The sequence below is a fragment of the Stegastes partitus genome, unplaced genomic scaffold, assembly GCF_000690725.1.
Source record: "Stegastes partitus isolate 25-593 unplaced genomic scaffold, Stegastes_partitus-1.0.2 Scaffold6, whole genome shotgun sequence".
NCBI classification, from domain to species: Eukaryota; Metazoa; Chordata; class Actinopteri; family Pomacentridae; genus Stegastes; species Stegastes partitus.
Window position 1 is genome coordinate 1036042 of NW_007577737.1, and position 27651 is coordinate 1063692.

General features: G+C 45.6%; 1 protein-coding gene across 1 annotated transcript in view; it reads left to right on the top strand.

Moving 5' to 3' along the window:
- stt3b (STT3 oligosaccharyltransferase complex catalytic subunit B) overlaps nucleotides 1-24109 on the top strand; it is a 91946-nt gene extending 67837 nt beyond the window's left edge. Inside the window, exons 5-16 of the mRNA XM_008280809.1 lie at nucleotides 717-816; nucleotides 2170-2268; nucleotides 5195-5341; nucleotides 8595-8643; nucleotides 9323-9477; nucleotides 12095-12306; nucleotides 14783-14970; nucleotides 15624-15795; nucleotides 16256-16429; nucleotides 19142-19255; nucleotides 21332-21538; nucleotides 23333-24109. Of these exons, the coding sequence (XP_008279031.1) occupies nucleotides 717-816; nucleotides 2170-2268; nucleotides 5195-5341; nucleotides 8595-8643; nucleotides 9323-9477; nucleotides 12095-12306; nucleotides 14783-14970; nucleotides 15624-15795; nucleotides 16256-16429; nucleotides 19142-19255; nucleotides 21332-21538; nucleotides 23333-23407 (1692 nt within the window). The 3' untranslated portion in view covers nucleotides 23408-24109. The remainder of the gene's footprint in view (nucleotides 1-716; nucleotides 817-2169; nucleotides 2269-5194; nucleotides 5342-8594; nucleotides 8644-9322; nucleotides 9478-12094; nucleotides 12307-14782; nucleotides 14971-15623; nucleotides 15796-16255; nucleotides 16430-19141; nucleotides 19256-21331; nucleotides 21539-23332) is intronic.
- Nucleotides 24110-27651: the final 3542 nt, after the last annotated feature.

The window sequence follows — 27651 nt, forward strand, 5'->3', positions numbered from 1 at the left end:
ATACGTGGGGTTTTTATGGTGCTTGTGTCTAATAGCGACGAGGCGGTAAGATGTCTCCGCATCGATCCAATGAGGCTGTTTACAGTAGGAGAGCTGATTTTTAGAAATGTTTTCTGAGAGTCTGGAAAACAGCAGGAGGTGGTTTTTCCACTATTGTTTGGCTTTTTGTAGACAAAGCAATTAGTTGATTATTTGACAACGTGACTGGCAGACTAATTGATGATTAAAAAAAAACTGTGACAGGTATGGCTTTTGTTGTTGTTTTTTTGTTAAAGCCAGGGAGAAATTTGAAATTAAGTGCTTAACAGTCTGTTTCCAGAACACATGTTCGATGCTGCCAGAGGTCAGGAATCGATCGTGACCCCTGTAGGAGTGGTGGACTACAAACGGCGCTGAAATCACAGGCTGCTGCTGCAGCTTGCAATTTGCTATAAACGCACCATTGTGGCTGACTTTTTATTGCCTTTCCACACAGGCCTTTTGGTTTGATGTCCAAATAAATTCTGCATATCGACGCCGTTCATCAGCCAGCTTCGTGTCTCAACTCGATTCGCCTCTTGCATCAACCCGACGTCTTTCCTGCAGAGCTAATTTATTGCGTTTTAACAGGAAAGCTTCCGCTCAGCAGGGCAACTCAGAAAAAATTGATCACGCAGGCCTCTCAGCGTCCACGCTGCATTCACTGACGTGTCTCTGTGTCTCTGTGTGTGTTCCAGGTGTCAGCGTGGGGAGGTTACGTCTTCATCATCAACCTTATTCCTCTGCATGTGTTCGTGCTGCTGCTGATGCAACGCTACAGCCGGAGAGTCTACATCGGTGAGGTGGCCACAGCACACGAGCAATTAAACCAGACGGCAACTTTCTCAGTGTGACTCGATGTTCAAAACTCCCCCACACGCTCGGCAGCTAAAATGGAAAATGACTACGCTTTCTCTCTCTTTCATTAGAAGACGTGTCTTCCAACATCGCTGCCCGAGCGTTTGACCCTGAAACGAGCGCGAGTGTCCAGTCACGCCTGTGCTCGTCTCTCACAACTGCAAGCGTTCCACCGTCAGCAGTGCAGACATCCACACACCCACACACCACTTAGCAGCAAATGCAACCACCTGCTACCTGATCCTCTTTATATATTTATTTTTATGTGCGAATACCAAAGACAGCGCGCCGCTGAAGAGGCTAGGCTTGTTATCCCGGTCATCCGTCGGCCCAATCCTCCAGAACCCTGCGTCCACCGTCGAGCTCGCAGCTTCCACTCCGTCTGTGGTCAAGATAAATGATGCTGTGTCAAGTATCATTTATGCATGATTATATTTTTCGCTCGCCGTCACCGCGGAGCACAGTCTTTGAGAGCTTCTGAAATAAATTACGGCCTCTTTACAGCGAGAGGGCTCCGACCCACCTCCGCTCCGTCTCCAAACGGTTCTTCAACAATGAAACGCTACTTGACGAGTCGGGGCTGTTTGATGAGGTGGAAAATTTCCTTCGTATCTGCAGCCTGACCGCCGTCCACTAACCTCAGACGGAGAAATGTTCTGACGTCAGAGGAGACTTCAGGTCCTCAAGCAGCTCTCAGCAGCTCTATCCTTTACCTGCTTGGTTATGCTTTTCAGAGCCAGGTGTCTCTCAGTCACAGAACATGCAAAAAAAAAAAAGAAAAGAAAATCCTGGTTTTAATAAAATGCCTCGCAGTCTATGTTCCCTCACAATTCATCTCTCTCTGTCTTGAGTCAATAGCAGATGTGTGAAAGAGAGATTGCTGAGGGCGGTCGCAACTACTTCAAAAAAGAGGCACACTCTTCAGGAAGAGTATGAAATCTTAATTAAGCTGGTGCGTCTGCGAATCGCTCCCCTCCAGCTACAAAGGTGGGAGTTGCGCTGTTCTCGGCGCCGGCGTCGTCTAACTCCGGGCCTGCCTGCCACACTGCACCGAGCCAGCTCCCATTTTCTCAGTAAATGACATTAGATTAGGTATTTTGTATTTACTCCCTCTGAGGTATGACAGTGAAAATCAATAGACTTTAAATACCCCTATTGAGGTTTATTTCCCTCAGTGGGACCTGAGCTGGAGAGCAGGAGTAGAAGAAAGGCTTTTTTATGTTCATAGTTCTGATCGGGTCTGCTCGTCGTGTCCCCGTCTCACCTTCCTGTTTGCTTCTCCTCTCCTCACAGCTTACAGCACCTTCTACATCGTGGGGCTCATCCTGTCGATGCAGATCCCGTTCGTCGGCTTCCAGCCAATCAGGACCAGCGAGCACATGGCTGCTGCCGGTAAGTCCCGCCCTCTCCACCTGCAGAGTGACTAATGCTGCATGTTGTTTTTCCTGGAACAACACTTTCCCTTCTAGAAAATTAACCACGAATGTCATGATGAGGAAAGCAGCGATTCGTGTGAAAGGCTGCTTACATTCTCTCGTGAGTGAATCATAACCGAATGTCACAATAACACGAGTGTACGGCCTATTTCTGTACCTGGAGCAGTCGTTTGTGCTTAACCCTGTGAACCCCAAACGTTGCCTGCTAGTTTAAAAGGCTTGCTTTCTCTTTTTTTTTACAAAAATATTCCAACAATTACACTGTGTAGCATAAGAACCTGTCATAAAAGAAATGATTGTTGGATGTGTAGCTGTCAGGAAATTTTGACTTTTCGCTTTATTATACACGTGTCATTTCAAAACGCTGCCAAAAATATGCCATTTGCAGTAACTAGACGCTGAAAAAAAAAAAACAATTCTGTGCTTCTCAGTGCAGCTGAGAAACGATGTTTGACTAGAAATTACTGGCTGTATTCTCTCAGAGCCGAAAGGAGACGACAAAAGAGGCTGCTGGGGAAGTAAAACCTGCTTTATTAAATGCAGCTTGTTTAAAAAAAATAGCATGCAGAGCAGCAGGTTGTCAGCAGGTGGTTGGACAATACACTGAAATATCTTTATGAGGGGCAGGACTTTAATGCGTTTATTAATGCAAATATAATGTGTTAAAGTCCCACCCCTAATATACTTAGAATTACGATGAATTAACGCGTTTAAAAAATGTACGCATTTAATGGCAGTTTGCATCCAGACAACACGGAGCGTTTGTCAGCGCCCGATTTCATGGTCCACCAATCACACGAGATGCATCAGCGCTACGCTAACAACAAGAAACATAGAGGAATCCGATGAGAGCGCATCGCTTGGACTGATGGAGGGCGAGTTTCATTTTAAAAAAGCTGCCTGATGGATGTTGACAACGGCGTGGTTTTGTGTGCAAAAATGTGCATCCCACCAAGCACATCAAGCTGACGGAACCACCTGAGCACAAAGTAGCGAGCAGAAACCGCCGGAGCTGTTAGCGCTAGCGGTCCTGGATAGCCACCAGTTTATTAAACGCGTTATTTCTGTTCTAATTAATTAATCGTAGTTAACGCGTTAAAGTCCCACCCCGAGTCTTTATCTAGTGTGGAGTTCTTGGAGGCTGTAAGAGTGTAATTAGGCCTCGTTAAAAAGCCTTTTAATACTGTTGATGACACCTTTCAAAGATGTCATATGTATTCACTCATTCATTTATAATTTGTCAATTAACTAATGAAAGAAATTCGACTTTCATTTGTACAGTTTTCTGATTTTAAGACTCTAACAATGGTGTTGCTGTTTCTATAGAGACGAAAGGACTCAGCGCTTTTTGGAGTTCAGAGGGTTAACGCTGCTCCAATTAATATTTTTATACAAGTGAATAAATGGTAATGTTCCTCTGTCATCTGGCCAAACACCTGTTGATTAATGTGGTTTTCTTATCTTCTCTTTTCTCTCTCAGCTAAAACCCTTTGTTATCGCATGTACCTTGAATTACAACGAAGTGATTCGACAGCACACAGGACGATTGTTTTTACGAGTTTACATAAAATAATTGAGCCGACCGACTGTCTGGGTTTCGCTCAAGGACAAACTGATGCGGTGCAGAAATTGTATTTTATTTCAGAGCTGTCACGTCGATTTCCAGCCTGCCCCGACCCTCCCACAGTCAGGGGGGAGTCGCTCCTCTATTGAAGGTGTATCTCCACCGACTTGCTTGATATCCAAAGCACCTGCCAGCGGATGCTTTGAGATGGGTCGGCCATAGCGGGAATTGAATCCCCTCGGCATTAGTCACGCTCCGTCTGTAGGAGAACGCTGATCCGGGATACGTCTACAGAACAGAAAGCCGCTTCACGTACCACCCATATGGGTCTAGCACTTTAAGTACTCTTCATTTGTGGGTAGTTTATTGAAGCTTGTTGAGTTTCTCCTCTTAAGAGTGGGCCCATCTGCTGCCTGGCATCACGGATGGGCGTACACGCATGATTCATGCGTTCATTTACGATCGTTGGCAGCCGACGAGAGCGCTTGTGGAGAATCCGGTTAGCGCTGCAGCAGGTGTATGTTGAAGTGTCCTTGTTTCCCTGAGTGTCTGCAGCACAAACACACTTTAAAGACACCAGAAACCGTCTCTGCCTCTCTCCGTTATCGGCACAAGTGTGTTTTCATGTCGCCAGAGCAGCAGCTGCTCAGAACATCTGGCGGCAGCGTTCACGGGGCTCAGCGGGAGACGGGAAGAGAGTGACAGAGCCGCGGACCTGTCGGTACCGTTGAGATGTCGGCCCCCGAGGCAGGGAAGCAGAGAGGGATATAGTTACAAGCATGTTAGCACCATGGCGGCTCTCCAGGAGACAGGCGGGGGCTTCACCTTGGAAACAGGAGGCAGTGGGCCAGCAGAGGAGCATTGAGATTTCACACGGGGCTTGTCAAAGGATGGTAGGTGACGAAAAAGGGAGAAACCAGAGCTCGTTCTCTTTTCAATTTCTGTGCCGGATTCGGCAGGCAAACAAAGAGACATGCCGGAGAAACAGCTCTGAGAAAGCGACAGAGGAAAGGAGTGTGACCGAAGGGACTGCGAGAGAAAGATGAGGCAAGGGAAGGAGAGAGAGGCTTATTTACAGAAATCTGTCTGCATTTGAAATATGTTGTCCTGCAGTGTTTGTCTTTCACATCTGCATGAACAGCCAAAGGGGCCATCGCAGGCTGCTTTGTAGAGCGCTCTGCCAGAATGACATCGCTGCTTCTCAACCACGTAAACCCGCTTTGTACCCCGCAGGAGGCGGCATCAATCAGGGCCTCCTCAGATATTCAGCTTCCTCTGTGAGTGCTCGCTCATTCCTTTATTTCTCTCTTTCTCTCAGGTGTGTTTGCGCTCCTCCAGGCCTATGCTTTCCTGCAGTACCTGAAGGACCGGCTGACCAGACAGGAGTTCCAGACGCTGTTCTTCCTCGGGGTCTCGCTCGCCGCCTGCGTGGTCTTCCTCACCGTCATCTATCTCACTTACACAGGTCCGTACGTCCACCTTAAACCATTTGTTCTGTCGGTTTGGAGCTCAGAGCAGGTTTAATAACCATTTGAGTGAATTCAGCTTCACTTTTCATTTTAAGGTCAGACAAATCCAACAAATTGAGACGTTCCTTTTTGCTCTAAAGTTGCATCAGGCTTGTTTTTTTTTTTTTTTAAATTTATAAGGTGAGTGAATTTTTTAAAAAATTGTTAAATGAAAGCAGTCGGTATCATGACTCAGCAAATCCAGGGACCTCGTTAATCAATACATATTTATATGACAAATAATAAACAGATAATTCATCATAAATATCTGAAACGTTTTAAATTGAAAATAAATTACAGTCCCGTGTGTGTTAATTACTGATCTGATGCCAAACCTTTAATAAAACCTGCTGATGGGGTTGTGCTGATTTTATTGTGTTTATTAATTTCTCATCATCGCCGTGACGACACTCATCATAGACGATCAGTGCGGCCATGTGAGCTAAACCTACAGTTCTAGACCGTAGGAATGTGTCTGCCCACACCAAGAAACACGACATCCGAGGCTTCCAACTGCAGCACATGTCAGTGACACTCCGCTTCGTGTTGCTGACTGTGGTGAAGGTGGTCGACACACAGCCAGATCCTCGATGCTGGGATGTTTCCACGCTGCACAATATGCACAGACTGGCTGAGATCTGGTTCCACCACTCGCCTTTTGTGTAATGATCAGTTGATTATGTTTTGATGGAGATCCAGATCTGGGATTGCAGCCATTTTCAATTTTTGTTTCTCTTATTTAGCCAAAGTGTACTCGCACGCTATCCTCTGAAGGTCTGACCCACGGGCCTCCCCCGGCGGGCCGCTAATCAGCGCTCTGTTTGTCGGAAAATCAAACCTGGAAGGGGAACGATAAATAAATATAAACCGTCGTGGACGCTGCAGCAGCGTTGGAGGACTGAGCTCAACCGAGTTGGTGTTGTTCTAGCCCGGCCTGGATGAACCCCGGTGCGAGCAGCCAGCTGGTTGAACTCTGTCCTTGTTAATGTTTTCCTCCATTATTTTCAGCTTGTGGCCACGGGGCAGGACTCAAGGTTTCAGGCCAGAACCTCGCTGTTTATTGATTTTGTTTGTCTCCTGCTGAAGTGTTGACTTATTTGAAGGCTGAGCTCTTCCAACTTGTTGCGAAAGATACGGAGAATGTGGTCCACATTCTACCACAGAGGCCATCTTTAACAAGCTGTTTTGCATCATGATACTGGTTCTGCTTCCTTTATCTGCCTCCCAGGAAAGCTCCTATAGTACGACTGTAGGAGGAGAGCTGCCGTGCCCGTCGGTATTTAACACACACCTTGAGTATCGACTTCATAAAGTGTGCCAACTGCTGCTACTGCAAATTATTTACTCGCTTTAACCAAACATCCAGCAATCTGTCACTCTACATTATGTAAACACCGCAGCCAGGCCTCTCCCCGGTGCAAAGACGTGGTTGCATCTACAGTCATGTTTTCAGATTGGTCGCCCGGTCCGGAGCAGACCGGCCACTCGTGTGGATGTAGAAGCCCGCTCTCTCTAGAGGTTACCGGCTTCATCTGGTAAAGATCTGTCGGCCGTCTGAATAAAGCCGTGGGAGTTGGCCACCGTTTGTTGGTTTGCCAGTTTTGCGGCGAGACTGCGCATGCCTCGCTACGAGTTTTTCATCTGGAAGCCTCAGAAGCAGCCGGATGGATTCCCTCAGCGTCTTTAATACGGAGCCAAGTATTGATTGGTAAAAATCAGTGCTGTGCTTTACATCACCTCTCAAAATATCTCCCTCCCACCATTTTAGCCTTTTTTTATCTCCTGCTTTGGTTTTTGTAAGTTATTCTGAAAGTGCTATATTAGTCACGTTAAAGAGACGATGCTCCAATACGTCAGAACATGTAAATATGTGAGTGAGACTTCTGCTCCAGCTCTGAGAACCCCCCCTCCGGCAACAGTTGGGAGCCGAAATGTATTCCAGATCAAAGCTGAACCAAAATAAGACATTTGTATGCGCACATTAAAACGCCCCGCGCACTCTCATTTGCAGCCTAAATGGTTTCAGTTACATTTATAAACAAGTCAATTCCAGTAATTAAGTCGCATCAATAGAACACATTTTCAGCATCGACACGTTCTCCGCTGAGGGTTTGTGCTTTTTCGGGGGGAGGTTTGGAAACACAGACGGCAGCGAGATTGGCTACAGGCGGTGTTATCGTTGGACTTGTATAAAGGTGGAGTCTGCGATTCTGGAGAAAGTCGTCATCAGTCAGTATATTCAGACTACATCCTTTTACCTCGTCCAAGCCAATTCGTTTCCCGTTTACAGAGCTGGGCCCGTGTGTGAGCACCAGATTTCAGACTAGTTGGGAGTTCCAAATACTGATATCCTGAAGGAGCCATCAGCACCTGAGTTTCAGTTTCAACTGGGGGTTTGCTGCTCCTCCCCCTCGTAAAATTAAAACCCAAACTCAGGTGTTAATGGCTCCTTAAGGATATCTGGAACTCCCAACTAGTCAGTCAGAGCTGATGAAGCCTCTTGGATGAAGGTAGAACGTCTTCAAGGAACTCAAGCAGGTCCAGTTGCTATGAGTTAGATTTGGTTGTTTTGTCCAAGTCACGCGTGATTTAAAGTTCTGATTGTTGTTCTTATGACGAGAGTTTATTGCTGCCATGAATAATGTAAATTTGCCAAAACAAATGTCTCTTTTTAATAAGTTGTTTGATTTATGGATCATCAGGATGTCATTTCAAAACAAAGACAGTTAAACACCCATTAAAACTCACAATACTTCTAGTAATACTTCCTCTCAGCTGTTATTTATTGAGTCATTAATATTAGTTTTATGGAGAGCAGGACATATGAGCCTAAAGCTGCCTTCCCACATCACATCTATGTGCTCTATTCCTTTTCTCCCGTCACACACTGAATACTAACATACGCTCCAGACATCTACAGTGCTATCCTCAGGCACTCTCTGCTCCATGTTTTCCTGGCCTGTAGGTCAGGCAGCGTTTTCTGTTACTTATTCAAAGCCTCACAGTTCAGCAGAGTTTGCCGTATAAATAATTGTTGCAGCGAGAGACGAATTAAAGCCTTTAAAATGTACTTTATTGCATTTTGCTGCGTCTAACGAGCTTCATCTCGCTTGTTTTAGCATTAATGCGATTCAACGAATGTTCCGCCGATAGCGTTGCAGAGCGTTAAAGCCGAGCCTTTTCCTTATCGATTGTCTTCTCCGTCTCCAGGATACATCGCTCCGTGGAGTGGTCGCTTCTACTCTCTCTGGGACACCGGGTAAGCTCTGCTGACCTTCACACTCTCCCTGTCGATGGAACACTTGTTCAATCGAGTGTATGTCTGTGTTTTCCGAGACGGGCCTGAACCCCCCTGCAGCATCCCAGAGGGGAAAACAGCGCAGCGCCGGCCGTGTTCAACTATTGTCTTACCTCCAAACAGCACCAGGCAGCCCGTGTTCTCCAAATACGCTGCAGCGTGTTTGATATTTCTGCACAGCCAATCAATCCCCCCCCAGCTCCCCTGCCTCGGCGTGCTGACTGAAGCACTATGGGATGTTTTCTTTCCCCCCCCGTTCCCTTCTGAGGCTGATACTAATTCCTTAATGTGCTGTCTGTTTTCTCCTTCCCAGCTGTAATCACAAAACACTTGAGAGAGAAATATTTAAGATTGTATAGAAAGTGCTGCGTGAAAGCCCATTATGACTAAAGAGGCAACACACGGATCAGAACCGAACAGCAGTGGAGTAGCATTACTCATCAGCTCGGCTAAATTTGTTCATATTTTACCATTAGCATGTGGGGGAGCTAAATTATCTTTTTTCCTCATAATTCTGGAGTTAATCAGGAAGATCAATTGTATAATTTGTCTCGACACTCCCAAAGCGCTCGACTCAGCATGAATTACATCCCGTCTGTCTCCCTCCTCCTCCTCCCTGTTTTCTCTTCTCCCTTCACAGCTACGCTAAGATCCACATCCCCATCATAGCGTCTGTTTCAGAGCACCAGCCGACAACGTGGGTGTCCTTCTTCTTTGACCTCCACATCCTGGTGTGCACCTTCCCAGCAGGCCTCTGGTTCTGCATCAAGAACATCAATGATGAGCGCGTGTTCGGTAGGAAGCCGCTGGTGAAATATTTATACCTTTATGTCCACTGTGGCGCAGAGACGTCCTCAGTGCTGGTCGATACAGCAGATCATAGTTATTTTAGCGTTATTTCTAGCAGTGCAAATAGCATTTTTGTTGAGATGTTTCAGAGCCTGTTGGATGGATCAGCTGATACTTAGTGCAAACATTTTTGGAGCCCAGAGGATGAAGACTTCTCCTGACTTTTAATTCAAGAGGCTTTTCTTCTTCTGTTAGTGTACTGTATAGCTTTTTGTGTGTTATGCTCTCCCGCTTTCTACCTGCCTCATCTGAAGGCCAACCACGTCACCACGCTCAACATTTGCATACGCCTGCCTCGCGGCTAGTTCGGCACACCCACAAAAATACAATAAACACCTTTCACATATTCTGCCATTAGTTCCTCCTGAGAGCCACGTCTGCAGCTGCATCTTCACAGACCTGGTTCACAGGAGCTAATCAAGGCTGTCTTGCTTTGTTGTGCCAGCTGACCAATCGGAGCAGGTCGGGCTCAGGAGGGACTTCTTAAAGAGACTAAAACCGAGCGTTTCAAACAGAGAGAGAGAGACAGTGCAGCAGTAATGTGCAGTATGAGAACAACAATGTTTTTTTAGGGACATTAAAGCATGCAGACACGTTCTAGTAGAGCCAAAAAATAGAATTATGAACCTGTAAATGTGCACGTCACAGGTGCTTCAATGGTCAGCGTGAGGTTTGTTGTTTTAAATGAAATGTCTGCACAGGATGAATCTTAATGAAATTTGCAGCATTCGTGTTTCCCTCATGATGAATTTGCATTTTTCCTTTAATCAGGTTAAACTTTTAATTTGTCCAATATTTAGGTTTATGACAAAGGCCCAATTAATGATGAATATCAGAATATTTGTCCTGGTCGGGCCACTTCCGTCCTGGGGCAGCGCTCTGACGGGGTGGAAGTGTCCAGAACACACAGGCAGTACTTGGCTGTTGATGCTAGTTTAGTTAGCGCTCACACTTCTGTTTCCACCATCGGTGGCGGCGGGGGAGTGGCCGATACGCTCCACCGCTACCATCCATGTTTACTTCCGTAAACACTGAGCACGCTCGCTGCGTGTGACGTCGTCGTGTCCTCTTCTGCGCATGCAGGACACTTTTGGGTCGTATGAAGTTTACACAGCAGATCACATACAAGTCGCATTTAACTGGAAATGTGAAGGAACTCACAAAGAAATCCTCATTGAGCATCAAGTCCTGCAGTGTGAACGTAGCCAATCTGTGGGATTGTTCAGTCAGATAATACGCCATCATCCTGATTGGTGACATAAAATGTCATGTCGGAGTCAGAATCCAAGGCTGTCGCTATGTTAAGGCTGTTTTTATGGGTTCTGTTGGTTTTTCCTAAAAACCTGTCGGATAGCAGGTTTAGGATTGTTAAGGGTCGATTATCCAGTCACGACTGTATCTACAAACCGTCCATGTCGCTTGTGTTTGGTGCCAATTAGAACATGTCAGCATGTTAATACTCTAAACTGAGGCGGTTAGCATGATTAGGTTCATCTATCTACTCTAAATTTAGTTATTAGGCTGTTTTTTACCTTGAAGTGTTTCGACGTGATGACGTGTCTTTAAGAAAAAAAAGCTCCTATCTAAATCATACTCATTGTCTAATTCAAAGGATGTTGTATGATTTGTAGTCTCAACAGCGTAGTATATAGATCCTGTTAGCTGTTAGCGTCACACAACAGGAGTTTCAGCTCTGAGAGTGGATGTTTGTTACTAAAGTGCCCCCAGTAAATCATGTATGTCGCTTCTACCGCTGACATTTTACAAAGACAGAAAATCTTTATGCTTCAACCTTGAGCGTTTCATGTCCGTCCAGGCCTTGGAAACAATCCAGCCTTCGCTCACCTGGTGGAAGCGGAGAAAATAAATGGCACGAGTCAGTTCTTGAAACGACTCCTTTACCATCACAACTCAGTCATTATTTGTTTAATTTATCTGCCATTAACCAGCGTGATTTGTAAGAAGAAAGCCCAAGGAGAGAGTGGTGGTTCTGAGTCTCGTCTGCGGATATAAAAGAGCACCTGCGGGTCCAAATAAAGCCACATCAATACAGTGTCTCCTGTCGTCAATAGCGTGGTGCGCTCACAGCTTTCAAAGACATTGAATGAGACGGAGCTTCTTTACAAAACAAGCCAAACAAAACTTTGGCTTATAGAGTAAGACAGCCAGGATCAAGGACGGGGAACCTTTGAGTGTTGGGAACACAGTCCTTCAGCAGTCTGTTTCTCCCTCAGACTTAATCAGCCAATTACAGCTATCGATTAGCTGCGCACCTGTTGAGCCGGGTCGCCACTTTTCAAGGACGAAGAGCAGCCGGCGTTCTCTCCGTTCAGGGTTCGGCTCCTTCGCAGCGAACGTAGACTGATTACGCTGTGTTATTCTAACAACTCAATTTCTCTTTTTCACGTCTTTATCTGCCTCCAGCACTCTCTGACTCATTTCTTGTCTCTCCTTTGCATTCACGCCGCCTTTCTCCTTGTCTGACCTTTGTCTGCTTTGTTTTCCCTCCACTTCCAACACCTCTCACACGCTGCCTCCTTCTTGTTTATCCTCTGCCTTCCAGTGGCCCTGTACGCCATCAGCGCCGTCTACTTCGCCGGCGTGATGGTGCGTCTGATGCTGACGCTGACTCCGGTGGTGTGCATGCTCTCGGCGGTGGCTTTCTCCAGCGTCTTCGAGCACTACATGGGAGACGACACCAAGAGGGAGAAGCCTCCCGCCGAAGACAGTAGCGACGAGGATGACAAGAGGAACTCTGGGAATCTCTACGACAAGGTCAGGACGGGGTGGGCCATGACGCCGCGTTAATCTGAGGTGGTAAACAATGTCCATAAAGAAATGATCTCCTCGCTCTTTGTCCTGACATGTTTTAAATTGTGCCTGCCCAAAATGTAATAACCTAGAAACACAAGAAAAGCTTAAAAGTGTCGTAGAAGAAACTCAGCTGAGGTGTTTTTCTAAATGGCACACTTTCATAGCACCTTTCAGGGTGTGGATTTGTCTCCGTCGTGTGTTTGTCAGCTTCCCTCCTCGCTCCCCGCCAGTTTGGGTAAACTGTGATTCAGCCGCGACTGTTGCCGTAATTTTAGCCGTCTCACTTTGTTGGATTTCGAGCTAAGTGCTGTCGGCTCCAGAACACCTCGTAATCCCATCTTTCCGTGCGCTGCCCCCCAAAATACCTTCAAAAAGAAGATGTCAGCTCAGGCCACATATCTCATAAAACAAACACGTGCTTGTAAAATTACAGTCATAAACACACACAGCGTCGAGATTAAACCCGTCGCTGAATGACACTGAAAACTCCATTAAGACAGACGCTGACGTGAAGCGTTTCTTTTGTTTATCTGGTGTCATCGCGGTTCTGGAGAACCATGAGGTTAAAGCCCTCGTTTGCTCATCAGTTGTTCTTCTGAATTAATTGTGATTACATTTGGTAATTGAATTAGTTAGCTGCCTAAATTAGCTTTATTTATCCAGGAAGTCTAATTGAGATAATCATCTGAGGGCGATCAGACGATCTGATGAGGGAGAAAATAAAAGATGCACTCACCAATATTATACCAAATTTCTATAGTTTTCTCCTCTTAAGTGTGATAAATGCCATCTTAATCTAGCCTTATGTTATATCCTAATATTTGCATTATTAAGGGGAATATATTACGTTTTTATAACCAGTTAGCCCAGTTCGACCCGTCTCCCGTCGCTCTACCTGCTGGCGGCCCGGTTGCGGTTGTGGCGAAACTCAGCTGCTTTTCCTGCAGTCCGAGACAGTGGAGCTGGAGTCACCCACGTGCAAGATGAGAAAATCACTGGAGCTGAACGACACAGAGAGCTGCCACAACTGTGACCCGGTTCAGCCTCCAGGTACAGAAACAGGAGACGGGACGGACTGTGGGGAAGCATTAAAGCGGCTAAGATATGGATCGGCGCTGCCAGTCAGAACTTACATAATGAAATCAAAGCACAACCGGGATAATTCATGGGTCGGGCCTTTAAGTTCTGTATCCAGGCAGCCAAGTGCACAACTAATGACAAGAAGATCTGTGAATCAGTTTGTGGATTCTGATTCTGCCCCAAAACATCCATCTATCATCTCTACACCTTAATCCTCACCAGGGTCATGGGGGGCGGAGTCTATCCCAGCTGACTCAGGGTGAAGGCAGGTTCACCTGGACAGGTAACCAGTCTATCACAGGGCTACACTTTGAGACAGACAACCAAGCACACTCACATTCACACCTACGTACAATTTAGAATCACCAATTAATCTCAGCATGTTTGTGGACTGTGGGAGGAAGCCGGAGAACCCGGAGAGAACCCACGCTGCACGGAGAGAACATGGAGACTCCATGCACAAAGATCCCGGGTGTCCTCACCGGGACGACCTTCTCACTGTGAGGCGACGGTGCTAACCACCAACGTGACTGTGACTGATACAGAAGTCGGGATCCAGACTGATGAAGGCGACGACTCACGACCAGAAATCAAAGTGCAGATTGTCAGCTGACTGTAAAACCCTCCGGACACCTTCAATATTTCATTCTCTTTCTCTCTGAACTCTGTTCAGCAGAGACTTTAAGGAACAGCTCCCAAAAGATCGTCATGTGATCTTCCAGGGCATCACCCTGATCCACCATCTGATTCATATCTCTCTCCACAGATTGCGTTTTGCATATTGCTGCCTGGATACAAACCCACTTGATCGCCCACCACCAGTAATCACACACACGCACAGCGATGCGCTCGATAAAAAAATCACAAATATGTATAAAAAACATCTGTAAGTATAACTCCATAGCTCCTCAGTGGAGTCGTGTTGGTTTTACAGTTCGCAGTTCGTTCTAATGGTGAAGTGCGCTGTACTTTATTTCTGGAGGAGTTTCAGATGTTCATCATCTCCTTATTGGCAGGAATCAGATCTTCCATCATCGTATACATCTGCTATCGCTGACTTTCAGCAGGCAGTTTAGGTGTCAGAGGTAGTAACTGGAGGTGTTATTATATTTTGCCAAGTTCTTCCTCACTGGAGTCGTTTCTGTAATTTCCTGTAAAATAATATTAAGTCATCACAGGGTTCGTCTCACAATCCTCAGTGATGCATCTTCACGCAGCACAAAAAAAAAAATCGAGAATGCTCTAAAATACTTTCCTCAATTAGTTCATTCAATAATTCATGCCACTCAATAATTCATATTTCTGGAAAGCTTCAGACTCTGCCGCCTGTCAGAATAGCGTCTGTCTCCCCCTGCAGGCCGGCAAGGTGCGCAAGCATGTGTCGGAGCAGGAGAAGGCCGAGGAGGGTCTGGGGCCCAACATCAAGTCCATCGTCACCATGCTCATGCTGATGCTGCTCATGATGTTTGCCGTCCACTGCACCTGGGTCACCAGCAACGCCTACTCCAGCCCCAGCGTTGTGCTCGCCTCGTACAACCACGACGGGTGAGAGCCGCAGTAATGGTCCATAACACAGGAAGATGAGTTCCTCCACTCTACATGCAGATCAGCACATATGTCAGGAATGCACGTGGAAGGAAGACGCGGCGAGCGCATTTATATTTCATCAGAACTTTGTGGAAAAATTGATAAGCTAACCTGTAAGCGTTAACGTGATTGCTTTGCTTTGTTTTTCTGGGTCACAGAGAACATCTGTGGACCACATCTGCAAAAAAAGCTGATTTATTATTCACAGTGAAATTCTTTACAGGCATAATTATTCTTTTCAGGCACTGGGTAGGAAATATTGAAGACTAAATGCTAGATGCGAGGTCTCATACATATATTAATGCAGTAGTTCTCAGACAATGGTTGAACCGCGGCATGACTGTCACGCTGCTCTCTCCTCCTACGCCCACACATCCACACGCTAACGTAATACGATTAGCATTCCTGCAGTTAATTGGCTGCCTGGCTTTCTGTGCTGGAGGTAAATTTAGGGCTCGAGGTGTTTGTTAACCCCCGGTTTGTTATGCACGGATGCACTATTTTCAGCTGTTGTTGCCCTTCTGATTCAAAGGCTTAGCTGAAATATTAATAGCCTCGGCAGCCATATGCCTGTCACCGCGGCTACCTGTCAACCTTGTTTTCCTCGTTAGGACGCGCAACATCCTGGATGACTTCAGGGAGGCCTACTACTGGCTGAGGCAGAACACGGACGAGCACGCTCGCGTCATGTCGTGGTGGGATTACGGCTACCAGATAGCCGGCATGGCCAACAGGACCACGCTGGTGGACAACAACACGTGGAACAACAGCCACATAGCGCTGGTAAGACCTCCTAGTGGTTTCTTCTGCTTCCACTACAAGCTTCACCGTGTTGTTGGTTTTTTTTTTAATGTAATTGTATAAAACTGCTCCCTGCAACAAGCCAGATAATCTTGTTTGCTTAAACTTTTCTCATTGAATCTTCACTGTAGGGGAATTTCAGCTAATTGCTGTCAGATTCTGTGGGTTTGATGTATTTTTTCCTCTCTCTCTTTCTCTCTCTGCTGCCAAACGATTGTTTTTGTCTCCTAGCTAAATCTGTTGAAGCCCTCTAGCTTTCTTCTCTTCCTCCACCTGTCGCCTGTTGTCTCTTCGGCATCTGTCCACGGGAAATGTAATTACAGGGAATGCGTGATGGAGCCCTGTTTAATAATTCCCCTTTTCGCCGCCGCCGCTGCGTGCCTTCTGAAGCGGGAAGCTCCAATTATAGCGTGACTTGTCATTTTTTTATCGCCGCTTTCAGGTGGGGAAAGCCATGTCGTCCAACGAGAGCGCCGCCTACAAGATTATGAGGTCGCTGGACGTGGATTACGTGCTGATCATCTTCGGGGGCGTGATCGGCTACTCGGGCGACGACATAAACAAGTTCCTGTGGATGGTGAGGATAGCGGAAGGAGAGCACCCGAAGGACATCAGGGTGAGTGGAAGGAAACACCTGCACCTGTGAGTAGCGCTATCCTCCAGGAAGCAGCAGTGAAATCAGTGTTTCCTCCTAAAACATGCACCCTTTCACATTATAATGATGCTCAAGAACAAGAAGAGGCGCGTCACGTATTCACAGCCGGGATGATAAACCCTGAAATGCACTGACAAGGTCTGTTATTCATGACTCGGAGGCTCTTTGTGAGCAGCAGCAGCAGCAGGTTTTTTTGAAGCAGGAAGTCACCATGTTCGTGTTACAGCATCATTTATTTTGTCAGGCTCGGATTCTCGACATACGGCAGCTTGTGAACGCAGCTCGGTAGCCGACTTTAGGTCATTTTCACTGTTGTTGTTTGGCTTGTTTGGTTCCAGCCAGGAAAAAAAAAAACTTTGCATATAAAAACAAGAAAGGACTTTTATTTTTGTCACGTTTGCTTCCAACAGGTTTGAACGTATAATATTCTTGTTTCTGTTTTTTCTTCAGCTGCACACGACTCTTAAAAATCATCCTGAAACTCTGACACGTGATGTTTGGAAGGAAATAAATCTTCTGAGCTATTAAAATCCAGGGAGTTAGATAGGTTAAAATAAATTAATTTATCTTTTACGTGGAAAAGGTGCCACATGCACATTTAACGAGGTTAGTTCCCTTAACAAGAGACACAAAAAAGTACTAACCGGCATGTGCTTACATGTGAATTAAATCAGTGGGGAGGATATTAATTGAGGAAAGTTGACCTGCAAGAGGACAAATATTTATTTTTTAAACTGAAATTGTGAAAGTTTATGTTTCTAATTGTGTTTTCCTTTGCATATAAGGACATTGTCACCATGAGCTGCTTTGGAAAATACAGACTTGGTGCATAAATGTTCACAGGAATGAAGGAAAGGGCAACTGAACTGTTGCCTTTTAGTTAAACATGGACAGACAGGTGACGGTGTCGGTTGTGTTGTCCTGCATGTTATCAACAATTAGCTAAAACTAATGCAACAGTTTTGCTATAAATCCCAACGGTTCTGCCTCACACTGACGGCTATTTCTAATATGTTTCCCACATTAATTTTTCATCAGTGCAGGCAGAAAAATTTTCAGCTCACAGAGAGAAAAAACTGCTTTATTAGTCAAGACTGCATTTTCTGACTAATGACAACCAGGTAGCAGCAGGCTGAATATTACCTGCTTACTTTTTAATGACAAAGTGCAGAAAAAGTAGGAAATAAACTCCACACACTTCTGTTTTAATCACATTTCCACTCGCTGATGTGTCGGGGGGGAAAAATCCCTGCATTTGCACTTAGGCGTTACCATGGCGACCAGATGATTTGCATTAAAACATGGTTAGTTTGAGCCAAACCGAACAGGTTAGGCGTTAAAGGAGCTCGACAGCTATGAAAACACACTGAAGCCTTAATTAGTTGTGTGACAGAGATTTATTCCCAAACACCTGATGCAGTGAGAGTGTTTGGAAATAATATAATGATTGTGAAATTAGTTTCCTCGTAGTTTGTTTAATATCAGTTTCATAGTGTTGTGATACAGTCGTGACTCGATGATCCGACACTAAATGTAAAACCTTCTTCTATGTCGGATAGCAAGGCTGTCGGATTGTCAAGACGGAGGTCCAGATACAAGGAGGGCTTGATGCTGGAAGGCTCATTAGTTGTTCATTATTGTTCATAGTTGTTATAATAACTAGTGTATTGTTAGAACACTATGCATTGCTGGACTTCAGCCTAACTGACTAACTGATTGTGCACGTTCCGGCCACTTCCACCCCGGGGCAGCGCTCTGACGGGGTGGAAGTGTCCAGAACACACAGGCAGTACTTGGCTGCTGATGCTAGTTTAGTTAACGCTCACACTTCTGTTTCCACCATCGGTGGCGGCGGGGGAGTGGCAGATACGCTCCACCGTTACCATCCATGTTTACTTCCATAAACACTGAGCACGCTCGCTGCGTGTGACGTTGTCGTGTCCTCTTCTGCGCATGCGGGACACTTTTGGGTCGTATGAAGTTCACACAGCAGATCACATACAAGTGGCATTTAACTGGAAACGTGAAGGAACTCACAAAGAAATCCTCATTGAGCATCAAGTCCTGCAGTGTGAACGTAGCCAATCTGTGGGATTGTTCAGTCAGATAATACGCCGTTATCCTGATTGGTGACATTAAATGTCATGTCGGACTCAGAATCCAAGGCTGTCGCTATGTTAAGGCTGTTTTTCTGGGTTCTGTTGGTTTTTCCTAAAAACCTGTTGGAGAGCAGGTTTAGGATTGTTAAGGGTCGGATTATCGAGTCACGACTGTATTTCAGTTTCATGTGTCATATTACGGTACTACTTGTGTTTTATCGTAGCTTATTTTTATTTTAAGTAATTCCTCTTTTAGCTTTTCTATTCAGCGCTGCAGCAGCAACATCCTGCACAAGAGTTTCCTTCAGGACTTTCTGTCTTATCTTATCTGAATCTTTTAAACGTTTGTGGAAGCGTCCAGTGTTTTTGCGATGTCGTATATTTATTTTCATGGACTTTAACCTTCTGAAACTCATTAACTAGCGTGAAACTGGCCCAGGTCCCCGATTGCAGGCAGTATTAATAATATTATTATTATTATTATTATTTTCAGACTCCTCGCACTATTGTTAATGAGTTTTTTAGCCTGTGTTGCTGGATGGTTTTAGTATCTCCTCCTTTTGCTCTTGTGCAGGAGAGCGACTACTTCACCCCGCAGGGAGAATTCAGAGTGGACAAGGCCGGTTCGCCGACTCTGCTCAACTGCCTCATGTACAAGATGTCCTATTATCGATTTGGTGAAATGCAGGTGAGTTGGAGCAGAAGTGCTAAACAAACGTTGTTAACACGTTTGTGGCCGAGGTGCTTTGATCGTCCTCTCCACCGGGTCAAGGCTGCAGAACAACTCTCGACGGAGGAAATTTTTTGGGGTTATAATCCACTTTGCAGGTATAAATATTGAGTTCCAGCTCTGTGTCGGGATCAGAAGGTAACAAGCAGCTGCAGCGAGGAGCTCTCCTACCGTATCTTACACCGCATGCGGTTTCACCAGAGAATAACGAGCAGCTGCCACCAGCAAAGGTGTAAAACTTCCTGCTACTGTATCTTAAAAGTAGAGCCGGCTGACAGACAGGCAGAAGGAGGTTTAAGGAGGTGCCTTGGGGAGCTCCTGAAATTTGGAGAGAGGATACTGGGAGGAGGAGGAGGAGGAGGAGGAGGAGGGGGAAGAGAGACGAGAGACGAAAGGCTGTAGCAGGAAATGTGAAGGATTGGTGGAAGCTTTGAAATGCGCCACGGCTACTTCTGTTCGGCAGCAGAGGGGAGATGAGAGGGATCCTTCCTGCCAGGTGCTTACATCCCCGCTGTAGATGTGGCCCCGGCCAGCGGCTCAGCACAGACGGCAGAATCAATGCAGCCAGCATCGGCAGGCAGACAGAAAGCCAGAGCTGTGTGTAGCTGGAAGCGCTGTTTCTGGGTAGAGAGATGAAGAGAGTGAGGCGACGGAGGACGGCATAGAGGGAGGGAGGGAGGCTGGTGAGGGAAGAAAGGAAGAGTTAGAGATTAGGTTTATGGAAACAAGATGTGACAAGGAGAAAGTGAGGCTTCGAGGACACCAGGAGGAAGACGATGAGGGGAGTGGAGGGAAACTGTAATACAATACAGTACACGAAGCAGAACCAGCCTCTGATGTCTCATTTACATTCTTTACATTTAAATGACAAGTAGATTAGTGATTAACAAGACCAGAGGTTTGTGGCTGAAATGTCTTTGTCCTCTGAAGTAGCCTGAAGGCTGAGATGCTGCAGAGTGGAGCCTGAAAGGAAAGGAGGAAATATGAGAAAAACAGAATAGAGTGAAGGTAGATGGAGGCTGCAGCTTTGAGAATGGAGGTGACAAAAGTGAGAACAGAGTCTGAAGGATGAGTAATCAAGAGCTTTTACAGCAGAATAACGGGGACAAGAGGGAGTCCGTGGCTCATAGGAAGTGTAATGGCAGCGTAGCCAGAGTGCAGACGCCGTAGTGTGATCAGAGTGCCATCAGACCTGCTCGTTGTCGTCTATAACTGTGTTTGAATTGTCTTAAGAGGACAGTTTTTATATGGCGACGTTTCTCTTTTTGCTTTAGGTTCATTAGGGGGGATTTGCAGCGAGTTAGGAAGGAATATTAAAGCCGCTCACGTCTAAATGCAAAATGACAAGCAGCAGTCGCTTAGCAGGGAGGGCTAGCCTAGCGTAGCACACATCAAACAAACAGGACAGAAGATGCTAATCCTTTGAACCCAGAAGGCGGCTGGCGGCTTTGAAAGGCGTGTTGTCTCGACGGAAACGCAGGAATTGCATCAGAAACTTTCAGAACAGAGAGAATAGTCAGATGCTTGTGCCTTGCCATTTGGTCGAGAAACTTCACCTGATCTCAGCTAAAAAACGCTTCATGCTACATGTCTCCAACATCGGTGTCCACTCCGCTGGATTGAGCTGCAGGATGTGTTTCCAGAGCAGGTTGGGGGAGAGTATGGAAGCTAGTAAAGTCTGCAGAGCCACAGCTACGGGCCCACGTAAGAGTCTGGTACATGTTGATTCCTGTTTTTGAAACTTAGACTTCAGAGTTTTCTGTCCTTCTAGCCGTGGTTGTTCTGTTACCATAGAGACTAAAGATGAGCCCACATTGACAGGAATATACAACTGGAGCCAAAAACCTCCAGAAGCTGCTCTGAGGGTTGATCATTGAGCTGTCGAGGTGCCGATAGACGTGTTCTGTTCCCTCTGATCATGAAGCAACTGCTGGCCGTCGCCACGCTTTCATTCACAGGAAATAAATTCAAATCATTGTTTTCTGAGCCGGATGCTAGAAAATCATGCGAATAACAACCTTGCCGCTCCCGCAGCTGGACTTCAGGACACCGCCGGGCTTCGACCGGACGCGCAACGCCGAGATCGGCAACAAGGACATCAAGTTCAAGCACCTGGAGGAGGCGTTCACTTCGGAGCACTGGCTGGTCAGGATCTACAAGGTGAAGAACCTGGACAACAGAGAGCCGCTGGACCACAAGCTTCGCAGCGTGGTGCCCAAACAGAAGTACACCTCCAAAAAGGTAACAGGGAGTGTCCTGGCTGGTGATCGAAATCAGTGGTTGAATCACTCATTTTGTCTTCCAGTTTTAGAATTTTTTTTTCATGGTTGCACCAAACAAAGCATCTTACTTCCCGTTTCTAAGGAGGGTTTTGGCCCAATGCCATCTCCATCAGAACCAGCTTCAACAGGAAGGTTTTCACATACAGGACTTTAACTCTGTGTTTTCGTGCATAACAGTCAACACTGACATGTAGAAAGTATTTTAAGACAGATAAAAAGGTTTGAAAATTGCAGCGTAGGAAGTCAGTCGGTTAGTGCTGAGTGAGTTTTATTACTGTGTTTATATATATAGACACTGTGGTTGTGTCCGAAATCATCCACTCACTCCCTACTCGCTACCTAGGCACTACTGTATAGGGAACCATGTAGTAAACTGTAGGGCAAACTAGCATTTCGGACACTACTCGAGCTATTAATTACGTCTCTCGCTAGCCACGATTCGTGCTGTAGCAGCGTAGTGCAAACACATCACATTGTGTAGCTACGAAACGGGTAAAATCAAATCTAACAAAACATAAACAGGCAATTACATTTTAAAGACAAGTTTTTGTGCCTGTCGTTTGTCTCGCTTCCTTTCACGCGATGCACGATGGTCCATACTGCTGGTTAGCGACCATCAGCTGTACACTACCTTTCACGGTGCATTGTGGGATATTAGAGTGACTATATAGGGTGAAACTGTTGGAACTTAACATTCGGACAGCACTACAGAACAGTGTACGCCCTGTATAATGCACTGTGTAGATGTCGGAGGTGATATCGGACACAGCCTGTAGTTTCACAACCAGGAAGTGATTCACTGAGCAGCTGACTGAACTGTAAACGAAACATGAATCCAAATTCATAGCAATTCATTGTTTCCGAGCAATGTGCGCGGTCGTTATACCGAGTCCAGTCTTTCTGAGCTCTCTCAAACACTCGATGTCGGTCCGGTCTGCGACGGGTTTAGTGTTCAGGCCTCGGGGTGGAAGCTGGAATTGGATCACGGGCTCAGGTTCTGAACTCTCAGCTTAGAGAGGCTTCAGCAGACTTCTAGACAGACACAACAGGGCAGATGATGTAAATGTACCCCTACGCTGGCACTGATCTGTGCAGCGAACACACTCAGAGCCTGTTGACATTGTTGTATATGACAACATATAATCTGCATCCTGGGAACCGTGGAGTTCTGTTTGGGTTCAGTTTGTATTCAGGCAGGATTTGATTTTAAGGCCGCCTTATAGAACTGATGTTTGGTTTGTTTATCGTCACAAAGGCAAGAAAAATCATGTTATTTACTCTTTAGTGAAAATACACGAGATGCTTCCATTTTATTTGTCAGTACTTTTACATAACATGCAGTTGATTAGGAGCTGCACGGTGTCTCGGTGGTTAGCACCGTTGCCTCACAGCTAGAAGGTCGCCGGTTTGCGTCCCGGTGAGGACACCTGGGATCTTTCTGCGTGAAGTCTCCACGTTCTCCCCGTGCTGCGTGGGTTCTCTCCGGGTTCTCCGGCTTCCTCCCACACAGTCCAGAAACATGCTGAGGTTAATTGGTGATTCTAAATTGTCCGTAGGTGTGAATGTGAGTGTGCTTGGTTGTCTGTCTCTAAGTGTAGCCCTGTGATAGACTGGTTACCTGTCCAGGTGAACCTGCCTTCACCCTGAGTCAGCTGTGATAGACTCCGCCCCCCACCACCCTAGTGAGGATTAAGGTGTAGAGATGATGATAGAAGGTTTATTTGACTTGTTTATTTTTTGTTTTTCCCGCCAGACCGCCAAGAGGAAGCGAGGACACATCAAGAACAAACTCGTTCTCAAGAAGGGCAGGAAACTCCAAAAAAAATAACGGCGACAACGACGAACTCTAGGAAAACAAACAAAACGCGAAGAAACCTCTAACAACCAATGAAGAAGAAGAAGAAGAACAGTGGGGCCGTTCACCTGGCACTTGGTCTCGAGCGCTTCTCGTTAGAGCGCCCTCATGTGTTGAGGAAGTGTCACATCTGGCTGCGCTCCAGAACCGTTGTCCGTTTTATCCTGAGGACGTCTGTCTGTCTTGCTTTTTTTTCTCTCTCTCTCTCTCTCTCTCTCTCTCTCTCTCTGGTTTTTGTTTTGTTTTTTACTTGAATGTGCGACAAGGCATAGGGCTGCTCTACTCGGTTCGATTCTTTTCCGTGGTATTATGTTAATTAACTGCTCATCAGTCCAGGGATCGGGGCGGAGGAGGAAGCGAGAGGAGGAGGAACATTTGCACCAAAGACCCATCGACCTTGCTCCACGGCACATGTGAACTCATCACTGAGAGCGAGGCGTGAACGCTGAGGACTGTTCCTGACTCGTGTACAGAGGACGGTATGCGGTATGGAGGAACACGGCCCACCTGTAATATTAACCCTCCCGTCACATCCTTTCTGTCTGCCTGGCTCCCCCCACCCTGAGTTTTCAACAGATTCTTTAGGAAAGAAATTGGCCTAATGTGTAAATATGTGATGTAAAGAAAATGTCTAAAAGGATGATAATATATTGGATTGTTGTGGTGACTTTTAAATATGCAGTCTTTGGTTTCTCTCCTGGTTTCTCTTTATGTGATCCTTTCTTTATGTATGACAGCAAATAGAACAGCGAATGCAATAATTCTTGTACAGAGGGGCTCGAGGTTTCGTCGGAAGAATGATTCTGAATGTGAATTTTTACACCTCCCTCCCCCTGCCCCTTCCTTTTTTTTTCATAAATAGATTGTACATTTCTGCTGCTAGGGTTTTAAAGACGGAAGCAAGCAACTGTGTGTAAAAAGTAGTGATAATAAATTAGGCCTCCCGTCCTGCAGGGGGAGCTCTCTAGTTCGAGTGAGCAAAAAGCCTAGTGCCTCATCGCTGGTCGTCATCGCGTGGATTTTAATTTGTGACTTTATCGGCGCGGCGGGGCTCGTCTGAGGCATCGGAAACTGGATTTTTTTTGTTTGTTTTTTTTCTAAACGTCTGGGACTCGACTGGTGAACTGTGAAGGACGGTGGTTAGGATACAGGCGCTGAAGCTAGAGAAGACAGCCGAGGTCGGGATCGGACCTCCATCTCTGCCTGTAACCTCAGACAGACTAACAAACGTCTTCAGAGCTCTGGAGCTGCGTCCCAAATGTGTACTGCATAGATCAGCTGTTCTCAGCAGGGCAGCAACAAGCAGCGACTCTAAAAGCTTCCAGTTCATAGTTCTCCCTGTGAAATGTCTAAAAGATGCTCATCACGGTTCCTCTGGGGCTTTTCTGATGTCTTGTGTCACCTGAATAGCAGCCACAACCGCAGAATAATCCACTTCTGTGCATGTAAAGGGAGGAGTGGCAGGTCTTTGCATTGGAAACAGGCATTTTTATGCTTGGAAATGCTTCATGTGCTAAATTCATGTCTGTAAAATGTCAGAAAACGTGCATCAGTTTTCCCCAAACACCAGATTTTGTCGTCGGTTGTCGTCTTTTGTTCGAGCAACAGTTCAAAAACGTTCAATGATTTCAAACGCAGAAGGTTTGGATCTTGAAAACCACAAATATTGTCTGTTTTTTGTCTTGAAAAACTCGACTTCACTCGTAAAATAACCGCACATTAACGGGTTTATCGGCACACGTGTGTTGCATCTCTTCTATTTCGCTTGTGAGCTTAACGTCCCGATCATTTGAGCTCTGCAACCTTCCTTTGTAATACCGAGTTGTTCTGTTGCATCGTCTCGGTCCGGTCTGCGTAGTAGATTCGTTTAGACGTTAACGGACACAATCGGCTCTGATTAAATCACCTCAGAGGAACTTTACGGTTCGTACACGGTATAGAAAATCAGTTTTGTTATTGATTTATCAGTTAGTACGGAACAATGAGAGCGCCACAATACAAACATAGATCAATAAAATAGAAATGGAAATTAAAAGAAGAATAATTAAAATAAATGTGAAATAAATAAATCAATTATTTTATTTATTTTTCTTTATATTTCTACTTTGATTAGCCTTTTCTTTTATGGATTCATTTTTGATTAATATCACCACATTATTTAGTTTTTGTTTTATTTATTCCTCTTTTTATTTATTATTCTTTTATTGTTTTATTCTTGTAATTCGGCGCTCTCACTGCTCCATAAGTTAGGACATAAAATGTTCAACAAAAAAAACCCAACAGATCATATGTTCTCTTGTTTTGTCCAAAATCTCGTTATATTTAGTTTAGACTAAGAAAACCAGCCGATATTCACGTTTGTGGATTTTTGCTTTAACGATGACTTTAGTTAATGATGAGATAATTAAATCGTTTATGGATGAACATGTCTTGTTGCTGTAGGATGCAGTCTGCAGCTGGGACGCGGCTCTACAACGCTAACCTTGGTCTTCTTATTCTACGGGCGCTGCACTGTTCTGTGTGTTCGGGGTCTTCAGGCGCCGCGTCTACAAACTAAAGGAGTGTTTCTGTACGTGCACGCTTCGCTAACTTTATTTTCTATCAAATAAGTGACACATCAAAAGACTAACACATCACACGGCTGTTTGGTGACATCTCACGGAAAGTGACTTTTATTAACTGTTTGCTTTTTTTCTTTACAAAATTGTCTCTGAATCACTTTGTTCTCTTTGCTTTTGATCTCCTGTGAAACTCCGTCACCGTCTCAGACCTTCAACACGACGCCACATCGTTACTCCGCTGCACGACGACGCCTGAACCGTGTTGCGTCCTTTGATTTCTCGTTTGTCGAGAGCGGACGGAGTTCAGACTAAGCCTTAATGTGATGTACAGCTTGTTGCCCTCTTCCTTTCTTTTTGTTCTCCATGTTGTGCTTCTTTTTTAAACGGTTCCTTCCTCTCCTACGTTTCTTAGTCGCTCCTCCTTTGCCGTCTGTCCCCAACACCGTTTTTTGTTTGACGCTTCCCGACTCACGTCTCACCTTCGAAGTTTACATTTTTACATTGTTGTTCTGTTCAGCCATCTTTAAATATACACTTTAATGAAAACACTGGCGTATGTGGTTTTTATTCTGACCTCCCAGCATATTCACATCTTTCCTCTGCAGATTTTAAACCCGGGTGAACGCAAGCTGAGCCACTTGATGGCAGCATTAGCCTGTGGATGAAGACATTTGCTTCTGAGTCTGCAGCAGAATGTATGGAGGGTTACGCAACGCCGGGCCAAGTGACGGAGTGCTCTGAAGCATGTTTGTCTTCATGTGGAGCTGAGTTTTCCTTTAAACACATGATCACCTGTGGGATCCCGTGAAGCCATCTGATGAGACGCATGTTCATCAGGACGCTCTGCGAAGCCTGAAGCATGAAGGCAGGAGTTCTTACGGAGCCTGGGTTTAATTTGGGATTTTTATCTTTAAAAACAAACTTCTACATCAAAGGGAGTTATTCTCTCCAACTACTGGTCTGAAATTCCTCCTTTGCAGCTTTTCTTGTGGTGTTTATTTCCATCACTACGTTTGTACGACACCTTCCTGGTTCGCCCTCAAACGAAGAGCCTCCACCGTTACCTCCTCACCTTCTGCTGGGGCTGCATCCCATTCCTCAGAGATCTGGGAGTACATTCACAGACTATAAATAAAAGATGGACGGAGCCACCGTTGGTTTGTGGACTCCTGTTTCAAAGCCTCGAGTTCGGCTTTCAGGCGACACCATTTTGTTCTTTTGAAAGCAGCGAGCAAGGAGTCGAGGACGCGGTGATGCAGCAGCAGCAGTCTGTCACTCAGTAGCCTGAAACATCCTTTGTCTGTTTTACGCTAAATGGAACTAAACCGTACTAAATGAACATCGTGTTTTATTGAAGGAGAACTGAAACTAGCAATCAAGACCACAGGCTGATCAGAAAAATGTTCGCTGTCGTAGAAAATCAATAAGTAAGGAGGGACATTTTCTAATAGAGTCGCCCCCTGATGGCGACGCAGATTTGAAGTCGCTTTAATGTCGGCTTTACTTTTCAGAAACAGGCTACATCCATCGTTGTGTCACTTTCGTCAGACCAGCCGACCAACCAGGAGCTTTTAAAGCAACAGGAGCTAAAACTGAACTTTTCAGACAAGAAGAGGTGCTGTTTGAGAAAAATAATGTAAAACCATGTGAACGTAC